Here is a 13,569-nt window from a genome sequence, read left to right as displayed (position 1 = left end):
CCTTCCAGTCAGGCTATGGGGTCAGTGGCAACATGGGGATAATATGGAATACAGTACTTGGGAAGGTGAGACATCCAGGGTTAGAAACAGGAGCAAGGCAAGCGTGCTAAACGCAGGCAGGCTTCCTGGAGGAGGAAGACTTTGAGAGGGGCCCGTGGCTGCCTTCCCGCTCCCTTCGCATTTTGCCCTCCAAGCACAGGCTCTCACCCACATCCACCCTGGGGTGCTGATACACTGTGCTGGTGTATGTCAGGTGCTGGAGGACGAAATTCAAAAGCTGCCGGTTACTGGTCGAAACGGTCAGCTGCTTCTGGCCTCTGCCCTGCACCACACTGTCCGGGACGTCAGCAAGGGTGTTCAGGATCCCCAGAGACGCTGTCAGCGTGACCTAGGGTGGAGGAGGTAGGACGCTGCATGCGAGGAAAGGCACATACCCGGGATGGCCAGCAGGGGGCAGGGCACAGGCGGGAAAGAGGAGGCGCTCCGGGGTGCTCCTGAAAGCTGGGGTCTGGCACCGCAGGCAGTTGTAGCTTTACTCTCAGCAAAGCAGAATCAAGTCCTGGGGCCTGGAGTGTTCCAGGGCCACTGCTCTCTCATCCCTTGGCTTACGGGATACCATTCTTCTAGATTTCTGCCTACTGCCGCGGGCTGCTTCCTTTGACTTTGGCTGCCTCTTCCTCCGTCTGACCTCCAAATGGAGTTTTTCAGGGTTCGGCTCTGTCCTCTTTTCTCTTCCTACTCAACACCTTCTAGAGGAGGCGGCTTTATGTATATATGTTTGAAAGTTTATTTATTCATTTTGAGAGAGAGAGAGAGAGAGCATGTGCCTGAGCGGGGGAGGGGCAGAGAAAGAGGGAGAGAGAGAATCCCCAGCAGGCTCCACACCGGTCAGCCACGGGGCTCGATCCCACAAACCCCGAGATCATGACCTGAACCAAAACCGAGAGTCATACGCTGAACCAGCTGAGCCACCCAGGCGCCCCTAGAGGAGGCATCTTTAAATATCATTCATAGGCTGTTGGCTTAAAAACGTATGTCTCCAGGGGCTCCTGGGTGGCTCAGTCAGTTGAGGGTCTGACTTCGGCCTAGGTCATGATCTCACAGTCTGTGGGTTCGAGCCCCGCGTCAGGGTCCGTGCTGACAGCTCAGAGCCTGGAGCCTGCTTCACATTCTCTCTCTCTCTCTCCTCTCTCTCTCTCTCTCTCTCTCTGCCCCTCCCCCACTCATGCTGTCTCTGTCTTTCAAAAATTAATAAAAATGTTAAAAAAAATTTTTGGGGGGGGCGTGCCTGGGTGGCTCAGTCGGTTAAGTGTCCGACTTCGGCTCAGGTCATGATCTCACAGTCTGTGGGTTCGAGCCCCACATCAGGCTCTGGGCTGACAGCTCAGAGGCTGGAGCCTGCTTCGGATTCTGTGTCTCCCTCTCTCTCTGCCCCTCCCCTGCTCATGCTCTGTCTCTCTCTGTCGCAAAAATAAATTTAAAAATTTTTTTAAAAAATTAAAAAAATTTTTTTTTTTAATGGATGCCTCCAGCTCCCATCTCTCTGAGCCCTAACTGCCCGGCTGTTTGCTCTGCTAGGAAATTCCCCAGGCGACTAACTCAAAGTTAAGTCTTCGCGACCAAACTATTGATTTTTCTCTATCAACCTGTTTTCCACTCTCTCCCTGCTTCTCCCGGCCTCGTGAATGGAGCCTTCATCCATTCAACTGGTGACGTCCCTGATGGAGGTCACTGCTATTCTGAGGGAGTCCTGCTGGGTCTACCTTCAACACGTAGCTAGGACTGGTCCCCTTCTCTCCATCCCACTGCTACTCCTTAAAGCCCCTCTCCTCTCCTGCCTCCTCGTCCTCTGTGCATCCAGACGTCTTTTGTGAAAGGTACACTGGGTTATGTCACGTCTGCTGAGAACGCTTTGGTCAGCGGGCAGGTGTTTTCTGAGATCCAAACTAGAGGCACTGAGAGAAGAGCAGTGAATAAAACCAACTCCACACCTTCCAGAAGCTTCTATTCTGGTGGGGGAGGTCAGCCACCAGTCTATTATGATGCATATAAAATAACTCAGGTACAGCGGCGCCTGGGTGGCTCAGTCGGTTAAGCGTCCGACTTCAGCTCGGGTCACGATCTCGCGGTCCGTGAGTTCGAGCCCCGCGTCGGGCTCTGGGCTGACGGCTCAGAGCCTGGAGCCTGCTTCCCATTCTGTGTCTCCCTCTCTCTCTGCCCCTCCCCCGTTCATGCTCTGTCTCTCTCTGTCTCAAAAATAAATAAACATTAAAAAAAATTTTTTTTTAAATAAATAATAAAATAACTCAGGTACAGAAAGGCACCCTGAAGAAGATATGAGAGTACTAGGAAAGGGGCGGGGCGGGGCGTGGGGGGGGAGCGCTTTGCTGGGAGGGGGGAAGACCATCGGGCACTGAGTAGTTTTGCAGATTTGCTCACTCATCACCCATTCCAACCTGTGGCATGCAGAGTGGGAAAACTAAAGCTACATTTCCCAGGCTCCTTTTCAAATTAGGGCTCTGGATGTCTTGCCTCCAACCCATCAGCTCTACGCGCAGGAGAGCTGGATTTGGAGCCGTGTTAAGCGGGCCACGGAAGGCTAAGGGCACGGAGCATCGGTCTTGCCGGAGCTCACCCTGACAGAGGCAACATGCACAGAAGCCACGGCCGTGGCCGTGGCCGTGGCCGCGGCTGTGGTCGCAACTTCCTCTTGAGGCGGAAGCAGCAGCATCTGTGATGGCCCAGGTCTTTAGAAGTCCTCCTCGGAGCTCTGGCCGCTGGAGTTCATGAAAATCATGCCTTCTGGAGGCACCGTTTCTCCTCTCCCCACCTGGGACTCATGTCAGATATTCAATCTGGATAAAGACTCTGTCAAAATCTGAGACCAGCCACCACTGGGGAAGCAGGGTGTGGACAGGAGGCCAAGCCCAAAAAGGGGCTGGGAAGGGGACTTGCCTTAAAGAAGGGGGCGTCTTGTCCTTCAAACTGAAGGCCTGGAAGACACAGATGAAAGGAGAAAAAAAAAACACCAGTTGAGAGGGTGTCAAAGGTTCCCTGACGCTCCTACCCTCCCGGTGGATGCTGTACATCCTTCCAGAATCCCTTCAGTGTCCCTCCTACCCAGGGCATCTGCCGAACACTCCTCTCTCCCTGGGGGTTGTGTTAGGGGGTGTCCCCTATCCTCAAATTCCAGTGGTTCTAAAGCCTCTGATGCCCACCCTCAGCACTGGACGGGGACTGTGCATTAATCTAGCACTTTCCAGGCATCTCTGTTACTGAAGGGAAGGCCGCAACGGATCATACTGTATATGAGGTTTCTAGAACAGTCAAATTCACAGAGACAAGACATTCTACTGAATGGTGGCTGCCACGGGCAGTGGGGGGAAGGGACTTAATGTTAAATTGGGTACAGAGTTTCAGTGGGGGAAGATTAACAAGTTCCGGAGACGGATGACGGGCCGGTTGCCGAACGATGAGAATGTAATGCCACAACCCCGTGTGCTTCAAAATGATGGATACGGTAAATTTTAGGATATGCACATTTTACAATAAAAAAAAAGGAATCATCCGTGAAATTGGCAAAGTAACATCTACCTCACAGGGATGTGGTCCCGAACTAGAGACATGTCTAGAAATCCCTTGTTGGAGGGGCGTTTTAACCAACATAAATATTCTTTTCAATATGCTGTCCCAGGAGGTGGGCTCATCTTGGCCTGTTCCCATGAGTGACGGGACGCCAAAAAGCCAACGATGTCCTAAGAGCCCTTGAGGCACACAGATTTCTGTCCTCTTCTGTGTCATCTCGGGTCCCCTGGGAGGTCACCACTACTAAGGGTGATTCCCAGGGGCGGAAACAGTGAGACCGACATTCAGCGAAATCACGCCAAATTCCTGGTTGCGCTGAGCACACAGCAGGCACTCAATACACGACTGTCCCCTTCCACTCCCCAATTTTGCTTCAGAAGGGTTATGAAAGTTGCCTGGCTCCTCTCCAGATGGAGATGTACCTACCTGGGAGGGGAACCGTGTGCAGGGGCATCACCTCTACCCCATGGACCGGGTACCCAAAAGGGAGGTTGGGCTGAGCCAGCAGCGGCGGTGAACGGGGCAACCCTTCTCTGCAGGGGACAGAACCGGAACCGTTAGCAGCCGCTCTGACATGTCTCCCCGGTCGGTTCTTTTTTTTTTTTTTTTTTTTTAATTTTTTTTAATGTTTATTTATTTTTGAGACAGAGAGAGACAGAGCATGAGCGGGGGAGGGTCAGAGAGAGAGGGAGACACAGAATCTGAAACAGGCTCCAGGCTCTGAGAGATCAGCACAGAGCCCGACGCGGGGCTTGAACTCACGGACCGCGAGATCATGACTTGAGCCGAAGTCAGACGCTTAACCGATGGAGCCACCCAGGCACCCCCCCCGCCCCCCGTCGGTTCTTAAAGTGGTGCCTGTGTCCAGAGCTTTGTGCTGCCAGGGGGAAGGAAGTGAAAGCGATTGCCCTGTGCACCCCTCCATCCCCTCCCTCCTTTATTCCTGCCCTTCCCTCCAGCCTTGAATCCCACAAAGGAATCGAGGCAGTTTACAACAAGGCACATGCGAAATCCAAATCACAACCAGCGAAAAAGAAGAAACAAAATATTCGGAGCATATGGGCCAACCCAGCTGCGGGTAGCCCCATGCCAGGGTCACTTCCTGGTAGCCAGGGTCCAAACGGGTGGCCAGTCAGGACTCTGGTCTTATTATCAAAAAGACAAAAGCAAACAACTCCCGAGGTGAATACACTTCTTCCTGGCACTGAACTCACAAAGAAGATATGTCGTAAGAAACGTGATTTGTTGCTTTGATGTTTTCAGAGCAAACACAGTGACAGTTTTCCTATGGTTTTGTTGTTGTAACAACCTCAGTCAAGGGCAAGCGCGGAAGAATCCAGTGAGACGGAGTCTTTGAGGCACTAAGGGAATATGGTTGAAACGCAGCCTTTTAGGGATCCAGTGTGGCCAAGGGTGTCATTTAGATCACCTGGAAGAAAGATCAGACGACTGTAGCGAATATTTACGACGATACAAAAGAGAGAAAATTTGAAAATGGAAAATGATATAAATAGGCAACTAGCAGAAGAGAAACAACAAATGGCGAATACATATATGAAACGTGCTCTGCTTCAAAATTAATCGGGGAAATGCAACTTCTAAAACAATGAAATAGGGGCCCCTGGCTGGCTCACTCAGTAGAGTATGCAGCTCTTGATCTCAGGGTTGTGAGTTCGAGCCCCGCGGTGGGTGTACAGATTACTTAAAATAAAACAAAAAAAGCAGGGGTGCTGGGACGCCTGGGTGGCTCAGTCGGTTGAGCGTCCGACTTCGGCTCAGGTCATGATCTCGCGGTTCGTGGGTTCGAGCCCCGCATCAGGCTCTGTGCTGACAGCTCAGAGCCTGGAGCCTGCTTCCGAGTCTGTGTTTCCCTCTCTCTCTCTACCCCTCCCTCCCCTGTTCACACTCTGTGTGTCTCTCTCTCTCAAAAATAAACAGAAAAAAAGTTTTTTTTTAAGCAGAGGTGCCCGGGTGGCTCAGTCGGTTAAGTGACAGACTCTGGATTTCAGCTCATGTCAGGATCTCACGGTTGGTGAGATCAAGCCCCCGGGTAGGGCTCCCGGCTGACAGCACAGAGCCTACTTGGGGATTCTCCCTCTCCCTCTCTCTCTGCCCCTCCCCTGCTCTCATGCGCCCTCTCTCTCAAAATAAATAAAATCATGATAATAGTGTCAAGGATACAGACAATTACGCGGCACAGACAGAGCACACAGAGATCTTGGGAATCCCGGGGGGGGGATCCCCTGTCATGCCTTCCCACGTCAGACGTGCTCTCTGGCCGAGGATAATGTGATCTCCAAATGGGGGTTGGCTGAATTCCCTCACATGGCAGAAAGCATGTAAGGTATGAACCATCTCCATTCTATGACCCCCAGAGAGTTGCACAGCTTAGGTGACATGCACCAGGGGCCGAAGATTCTGGGTTATTTATTCTATGTGATCGCGTTGCCCCCCTGTGTTACAGAGGAGGCAAGGAGACGAGAAGGTCCCACTGCTGGAGGACTAAGGCACCCATAACCGGAATCCTAGGTCACCTGTTCAGTCACAGAAATGAGGCCAGCTCTGAAGGACGCCTTCTGGAACCATCCCTTTTGGAATTCCCAAAATGGGAAGCCCTTCTCCCTCCTCAGGCTTCGCCCCCCTCCCCGGCCCTCCCTCTGACTGGTCCTGTAAACACTGAGCTTGGGACTGAACTTCTGAGCTCCGCGCGGGTCGCTGACCACCTTCCGTGGGCCACAGCCCGCCCACAGTCACCCCGCACCGGGCTGGGGCTCGGTGGTCCTTACAGCAGCGGCAGGGACGGTGAGGTGGACGCAGACTGTGTCCTCTCTGTTCCTCTGGGAGCGTCCCGGGAGCGGCATTCAGATCAGTCCTGTCTCGGTACCTAACTCGGCGCCTCGCCCAGAGCGGGCATCTCGCTGAGGCCACCTCAAGTCCCCGACTACAGGGACCTCACAGGCAGTGGCAAAGGGAGACCAGGAGAGCCAGTGGGAACCACAGTACTGGCAGGAGGCAAGCAGAGGCTGCCATTGGGCGCGGAGCCAGGCACAGGTCCCGCTTGGCGTGACAGCTTTATCACATCAAGTTATGGCTGTTTATACGCTTTTCTGACCTCTGCTGTCCTATCAGTTCATTGAGGCTACAACCTCGCTACTGTTTTGAGCCCTTTCGTGGATCAGTTCATTACAGGTCCCAACAGCCCCGGGTACTGTTACTGTCTCCATTATACAGAAGAGGGTAAGCAGCTCACCCAAGGTCATCCGGCTGGGACACGGAAGACGCACTGTTAACCGCGGAGCCCGAATGCTCCTCACGCAGCTAGGTGGGGCCAGGCTTCAAAGCCATGCCAGAATCATCTGTTGTGTTCCCCTGGCTCTTCGACTTGCAACGCTGCCTCCTGCCGCTGCCCCATCTCTTTTTCTGGAGTCTTCTATTTGTATGTAGTTTGGGGGGGGGGGGGGGCGGGTAGTGGTTGATTCCCACAAGCAAACCGGAGGGGCCCTACTCACCCTTCCCCTTCCTTGACTCATGACTCAGGCTCAGTCAACTGAGCCCCTGGGGACCATTCATCCCAGAGACACCGCTGTCCCAGGAGTAGAAGGAACATGTACCTTCCAGCTGCCTCCTCAACAGGTCGCCCCGCCTTCCCTATACCTTCCCTACTATGTACTCTGCACCGAAAAGCCAGAACCCCTGAGATGCGTTTTACAAAAGCATCTCAGGTAAGAATGGGCCACTTTTAGAAACCGTTCGGTTCTGGGGCGCGTGAGTAGCTCAGCCGGTTAAACGTCTGACTCTCCATCTGGGCTCAGGTCGTGATCTCATGGTTCGTGAGATCGAGCCCCACGTGGGGCTCTGTGCTGACAGCCTGGAGCCTGCTTGGGATTCTCCCTCTCTTTCTCCCTCTCCTCTCTCTCTCTCTTTCTCTCAAAATAAATAAATGAACATTAAAAAAAAAAAAAAAAACCCTGTCTAATTCCTTGCATTACTCAGAAAGCAAAAGGCGCACCCTTCCTCCTGGCCTCCTGGCCTCCTGGCCTGTCTGAGTTCATGCACCACCAGCCCTCCCCTGACTTACTAGGTTCCAACAGCCGTCACCTGCTTTCTTGTCATTCAGCCATCACAAAATCCACCCCTCCCACCCCCCCACCACCTGCCCGGGCTTTGGGCCCTGCCTTAACTCTTCCTTCTGAGATGCTCCCTTACAGGAGACCCTGGGGACTCCTGCTTCATATACAAATCAGAGTCCAAGGTCACTTTGCTTCACCATCCCATTAAATCTTAGGCATTTAGTAGCATTCTACCACACGAATTTAACTGGCACCTCCACAGGGCACTTAGAACGATCTAATATTTAGGTGACTTATGTATCTCTTCATGAATCATGTACCTCCTGTAAGAACCATAAGCAGAGTAAGATGGATAGTAAACCACAACAATAATAGTAGGTGATATTTTTGCAAGGCTTCGGTCCGTCAGACCCTTTACGAGATACTAGCTGTGTTCATTACGAGCCTTCACAAACCTCCGAAAGAAGTACCTCTATCGCCATTTTTCATATAAAGATACTTAAGTACGGGGGCGGGGGGGGCAGGTAACTTGGCATCCAGCTTGTTCCAGAGTTCAAGTCCCTAAGCGTGGTTCTGTTCGTTTTATTTTTTATTATAGCATGCCTTCCACTATGATTCATAAATGATTGCTGGAAAAAAAGGAAAAGGAAGGGAGGAAGGAAAGAAGGGACGCCTCAGACTATCTTCACTCCTCTGCTCGATTCTTACGAGGAAATGCCCTAGTGCAAAGTTTGATACGTCTTCATGGACGGGCCATTTTCCATCTTCCTCGGTTCTCACTCCTTGCTTTATTCCTAACGGTTCCCCCACACCCCCAGGGGCCCCTGCAAGAAAGGAGATCCTCCCTGTTCTCTTGGGACCCCACACCCTCAGGACACAGGAGAGACCCAGGAGCCCCCCGCCCCCCACCCCCCCACCCCCACCCCCCGCCCCGGTCTGCATTACCTCCTCTGGAAGTGTTCGAATTCAGCCCGCCTCCTCGCTTTCACCGCAGGGAGTTCACTCTGGCCATAGGCATCCTGGAAGTTATAGCCTCCCTGCCCTTTGGGGGCTTCACATTTGCACTGGTTTCTCGGGAACAGCCTAAAACCAGAAAAGGGCTGTGAACAGGGGCTGGGAGGGGGGAGAACCCGCCATCGAAAACCCGGCGTGCGGTTCACCGTCCACCCTGGGCATCTCCTTCCCACACCCGCCCAGGTCGTACTTGGGATCCCAGCAGCAACACCTCCCGGAGACGCAGGGAGGGGAGGGGACGGAGAAGGGGGAGAAGGTCCCCTCTCTGGAATCATCCCCTGCACCCACTTTCTTTAAACTCGAGTCACATGGATGCCAGGGGCATCTTGGCCCCACCAGAGGAGGAGGCCAGCGGGTGGAAAAGGCTGCCCCTTCCTCACACTGTTGGCCGGACAGGCCCTCCGCAGTTGTAAGGGACTTTGGTAGGTGCTGTGCACCTTGCAGACCGAACCCTTTCCTGGTGCCCCGGTTTGGTTCACTTTAGCGACGGGCGCAGGCTCGGGAAGGCGGGGAAGGGGCTATAAAATGGGCACCAGGAGGCACAGTAAACCGTAGGGGGAGCAAGGGAGCCATCAGAACAACGTGGACTTGAACCTCACCAGATTCCATCGTAGGTAAAGAGGTTCTGGAAACGTTCCTCAGGTAGAAGCTTCGGCGGCTGGTCAGCCACAGCAGAAGGAGGGAGCTCTGGCGGGAGCCTACTTAGCCCCACGCTTACGCACAGAAACCCAATAGTGCCAAGGCCTAAGAGAAACGCCGAAATCTTGAGGAGCCATAGAAATTCACACCTGTAGGCACACGAGAGAACAAGTTGTGTCAGAATCTCTTTTCTTTTTTTTTTTTTTTTTTTATTTTTATTTTTGGGACAGAGAGAGACAGAGCATGAACGGGGGAGGGGCAGAGAGAGAGGGAGACACAGAATCGGAAACAGGCTCCAGGCTCTGAGCCTGACGCGGGGCTCGAACTCACGGACCGCGAGATCGTGACCTGGCTGAAGTCGGACGCTTAACCGACTGCGCCACCCAGGCGCCCCCAGAATCTCTTTTCTTGAGGGGCGCCTGGGTGGCTCAGTCGGTTGAGCGTCCGACTTCGGCTCAGGTCATGATCTCCCAGTTCACAGGTTCAAGCCCCACGTCGGGCTCTGTGCTGACGGCTCATGAGCTTGGAACCTGCTTCCGATTCCGTGTCTCTCCCTCTCTCTGCCCTTCCACTGTTCACGCTCTGTCAATCTCTCTCCCTCCCTCTCTCAAAAATAAAATAAACATTAAAAAAAAATGGTTTTCTGGGGGGAGGGGCAGAGAGAGGGTGAGAGAGAGAATCCCAAACAGACTCCACGCTGTCGGCACAGACCCCAACGTGGGACTCGATCTCAAGAACCACGAGATCGTGACCTGAGCCGAAATCAAGGGCGGGACGCTTAACTGACTGAGCCACCCAGGCGCCTCTGGCTTAGACTCTTGAAAAAGACAGTATTACCAAAAGAAAAAACAGTGGAGGGATGGGGAAAGCTTTCGATACTGAAGAAATCAAAGAAATCTGGCAACCAGACAGAACGTGTGGACTTTGATGGGATCGTTGTTCCAAAAATCAAATTTTAAATGACGTTTTCAGGACAATCATGAATATTTGAACATGGGCTGAAGGTTAGATTATCTTAGGGAATTGTTCATTTTTTTTTTTTAGGTGAACTGGTACTCTTGTGATTATATAGAGGAATGTGGGGGGCGCCTGGGTGGCGCAGTCGGTTAAGCGTCCGACTTCAGCCAGGTCACGATCTCGCGGTCCGGGAGTTCGAGCCCCGCGTCGGGCTCTGGGCTGATGGCTCAGAGCCTGGAGCCTGTTTCCGATTCTGTGTCTCCCTCTCTCTCTGCCCCTCCCCCATTCATGCGCTGTCTCTCTCTGTCCCAAAAAAAATAAATAAACGTTGAAAAAAAAATTTATAGAGGAATGTGGTCATTCTGAGAAGCCTGATGAAATCTTTAGAGGTGACGTGTCCACGTGTCTCGAACGTCCTTTCAGATGGCCCAGCCATTTGAAAGACAAAAAGAGACATCAGGCAAATGTGGTAAAATATTAATAATTGTTATCTCCAGGTAGAAGGTGTATTCGTGGTATTCATGGTAACACTGTTCTAAGTTTTCTTCAATTTGACAGTTTTAAAAAATAAAACTTTGAAGGGAAGGTGGCCCGTGTGATCCTGATCTCCTGGTCCTCTCTGGACACTTGGTGAGGACCCTTGGGGCGCCTGGGTGGCTCAGTCAGTTGGGTGACCGACTTCGGCTCAGGTCATGATCTCGCGGTTTGTGAGTTCGAGCCCTGCATCGGGCTCTGTGCTGACGGCTCAGAGCCTGGAGCCTGCTTCGGATTCTGTGTCTCCCCCTCTCTCTGCCCCTCTCCTGCTCACGCTCTGTGTCTCTCTCTCTCTCTTTCTCTCTCTCTCTCTCAGTAGTAAATGAACGTTAAAAAAAAATTTTTTTTTTAAATCTATTCCCATCCCAGCAGCACCCGGGTGGCTGTCAGTTAAGCGTCTGGCTGTTGACTTCGGCGCAGGTCCCGATCTCACGGTCTGTGAGTTCGAGCCCCGCCTTGGGCTCCGCGCCGACAGCACGGAGCCTGTTTGGGATCCTCTCTCCCCCCTTTTCCTCTGCTCCTCCCCTGCTTGAGCTCACTTGCACGCTGTCTCTCAAAAAAAAAAATAAACTTTTTTAAAAAAATCCGTTCTCATCCCAAGATCTTATCAACAGCCAAGAAAATCTAGAGATGCGAAGTACCGAAATACCCAGCCCAATATGTGTATATTTTCAGTATCACATGGATGAAAGTCCCAGGCGCCATGAACACTCTCATTGGATGTGGTATATGCCTTCAGGAATTTCAAACATTGACAGTGGAAACTCGTATGGTGATTCGCTTGCTTACTCTATGTTCACTTCCGCCGAATTCGTACCAAAGTACATCGGGTTTCTACAATCGCTGATTTTTGCTGGATGTCAACCAAGTTCTTACCGTGATGATCTGTCTTTCTGTAAGTCTCACGTTGTGCTGTAATAGAAAACCTCCACTTGGAAACTCTACATTGCACAGCAGCACACCCTGTAAAGTCTTCAGGCAAAAGCCTTACAGTTAATGAAATGTTTGCACTTGGTGTGCAACAACTTAACAGGGAAAGCCTGAAAATTAGTGAGAAAATTAAGAGCCTGGGTGGCTCAGTCGGTTAAGCGTCCAACTCCCGATGCCAGCTCAGGTCATGATCTCACGGTTCAGGAACTTGAGTCGCTGTGACATCATGCTGTCAGCACAGAGCCTGCTCGGGATTGTCTCTCTCCTTCTCAGCCCTTCACTTGCACTCTCTCTCTCTCAAAAAAAAAAAATAAATAAATGAAAAATAAACTTCAAAAAAGAAGAATGAGAAGACTGTTCCTATTTTATTAATTTTTTAAAGTTTATTTATTTGAGAGAGAGAGAGAGAGGCAGAGAGAGAATCCCAAGCAGGCTCCCCATCATCAGCACGGAGCCCGATGCAGGGCTCGAACTCATGAACTGTGAGATCAAATCTGAAATCTGAGCTGAAATCAAGAGTTGAGATGCTTAACTGAGCCATCCAGGCGCCCCAGGCTTTATTCCTACTTTTTTTTTTTTTTTAACATTTTATTTATTTTTGAGACAGGGAGAGACAGAGCATGAACGGGGGAGGGTCAGAGAGAGAGGGAGACACAGACCAAAACAGGCTCCAGGCTCTGAGCTGTCAGCACAGAGCCCGACGCAGGGCTTGAACTCACGGACCGTGAGATCATGACCTGAGCCGAAGTCGGACGCTCAACCGACTGAGCCACCCAGGCGCCCCTTTATTCCTACTTTTAATAAAAGGTTGCCTTTTGTCTTGTGCAAAACATGTAGAATATATCCTTTAACTTAGTAACTATTTCTGAAAGGCCAGTGAGGCTTTGTTATTGAAACTAAAACGAAGTTTAATCATAAGATTTCTGAACATCTCCTAACTTTTACAGACCTATCGGAAGTTGTTTACCACTACTATTTTTGTTTGAAGTGTGAATTTTTTTCCCCTCTTCCCAGCCTCTCCTTTAAAAAGAAAAAAAAAAAAAAAAGGAAGTGAATTTCTGGCAATGAACTGAGCCGCTATCTAATGTATTACAGGTTCCTCCCACCCTCTGAAAGGAAAACAATCCTACGAGACCGTTAAATTACCATGAATTTCTATGGAAAATTCTTTAGTGTTCCCAGACCCCCAAACTAACTACATTTAGGCTTTTCTGATACCTTAGGGGCATCTTGCTAACGGATGCACAAAATGAACGGAGGTAAAGCAATTGCTCGCCGACACAGGGTTGCTTGATGTTGAGATGCTGAGTTCCCCGGGCAAGGTGCTTGGGGGCGACCCTGGGGCTGCTCAGGGTGCGAGCCGCCTCCGTACCCCAGGCTTGCAAAACAAACCCAGCAGCGCTATTTTTCCCTTTCGCCTTTTTCGGTTACAGCAAAAATCCTCTTTGCGTTTCCTTTGGTTAACAAAAGTTTAAGTACCAATATAGCTTCGTAAAAGCCAAGGGGTTATAATAGGAACTTTCAAAAGGGAGAGAATGTATGTGTATGTCTTTTGAGCTGTGTGACCTAATTTTTGGATACTTGATCATTGGTTTTATTACGCTGATTTTTTAGCACTTGATAATCCGTTTATAAATAATGATATACATTAATACTAGTTCCATTATATATTTATACTGTCTGGGAATGTGCGTTACGGTTCTTCGGGAGAAATAATTTGTCAAATGTCCAACAGCTTGTAAAGCCCTAGTGTGAGACTTTAAACAGCTGAACAAATACTGAAATGCCATTTATTTTGAAAAGCAAATCCCTGAGGGGCGGCTGGGTGGCTCGGTGGGTG

At 51.0% G+C, this 13,569-nt stretch overlaps 1 protein-coding gene across 1 annotated transcript in view; it reads right to left on the bottom strand.

Annotated features, from left to right (window-relative positions):
- Positions 1–13,569, bottom strand: part of B4GALNT2 (beta-1,4-N-acetyl-galactosaminyltransferase 2) — a 72,090-nt gene that overhangs the window by 14,878 nt on the left and 43,643 nt on the right. The window contains exons 2-6 of the mRNA XM_047846029.1: positions 9,269–9,457; positions 8,601–8,738; positions 4,012–4,118; positions 2,956–2,993; positions 208–388 (exon numbers count right to left, since the gene is read on the bottom strand). Coding sequence (XP_047701985.1) covers positions 208–388; positions 2,956–2,993; positions 4,012–4,118; positions 8,601–8,738; positions 9,269–9,457 — 653 coding nt within the window. The remainder of the gene's footprint in view (positions 1–207; positions 389–2,955; positions 2,994–4,011; positions 4,119–8,600; positions 8,739–9,268; positions 9,458–13,569) is intronic.

This window comes from Prionailurus viverrinus, unplaced genomic scaffold (genome assembly GCF_022837055.1).
Source record: "Prionailurus viverrinus isolate Anna unplaced genomic scaffold, UM_Priviv_1.0 scaffold_35, whole genome shotgun sequence".
NCBI classification, from domain to species: domain Eukaryota; kingdom Metazoa; phylum Chordata; class Mammalia; order Carnivora; family Felidae; genus Prionailurus; species Prionailurus viverrinus.
This window is presented reverse-complemented; position numbering and strand designations above follow the sequence as displayed.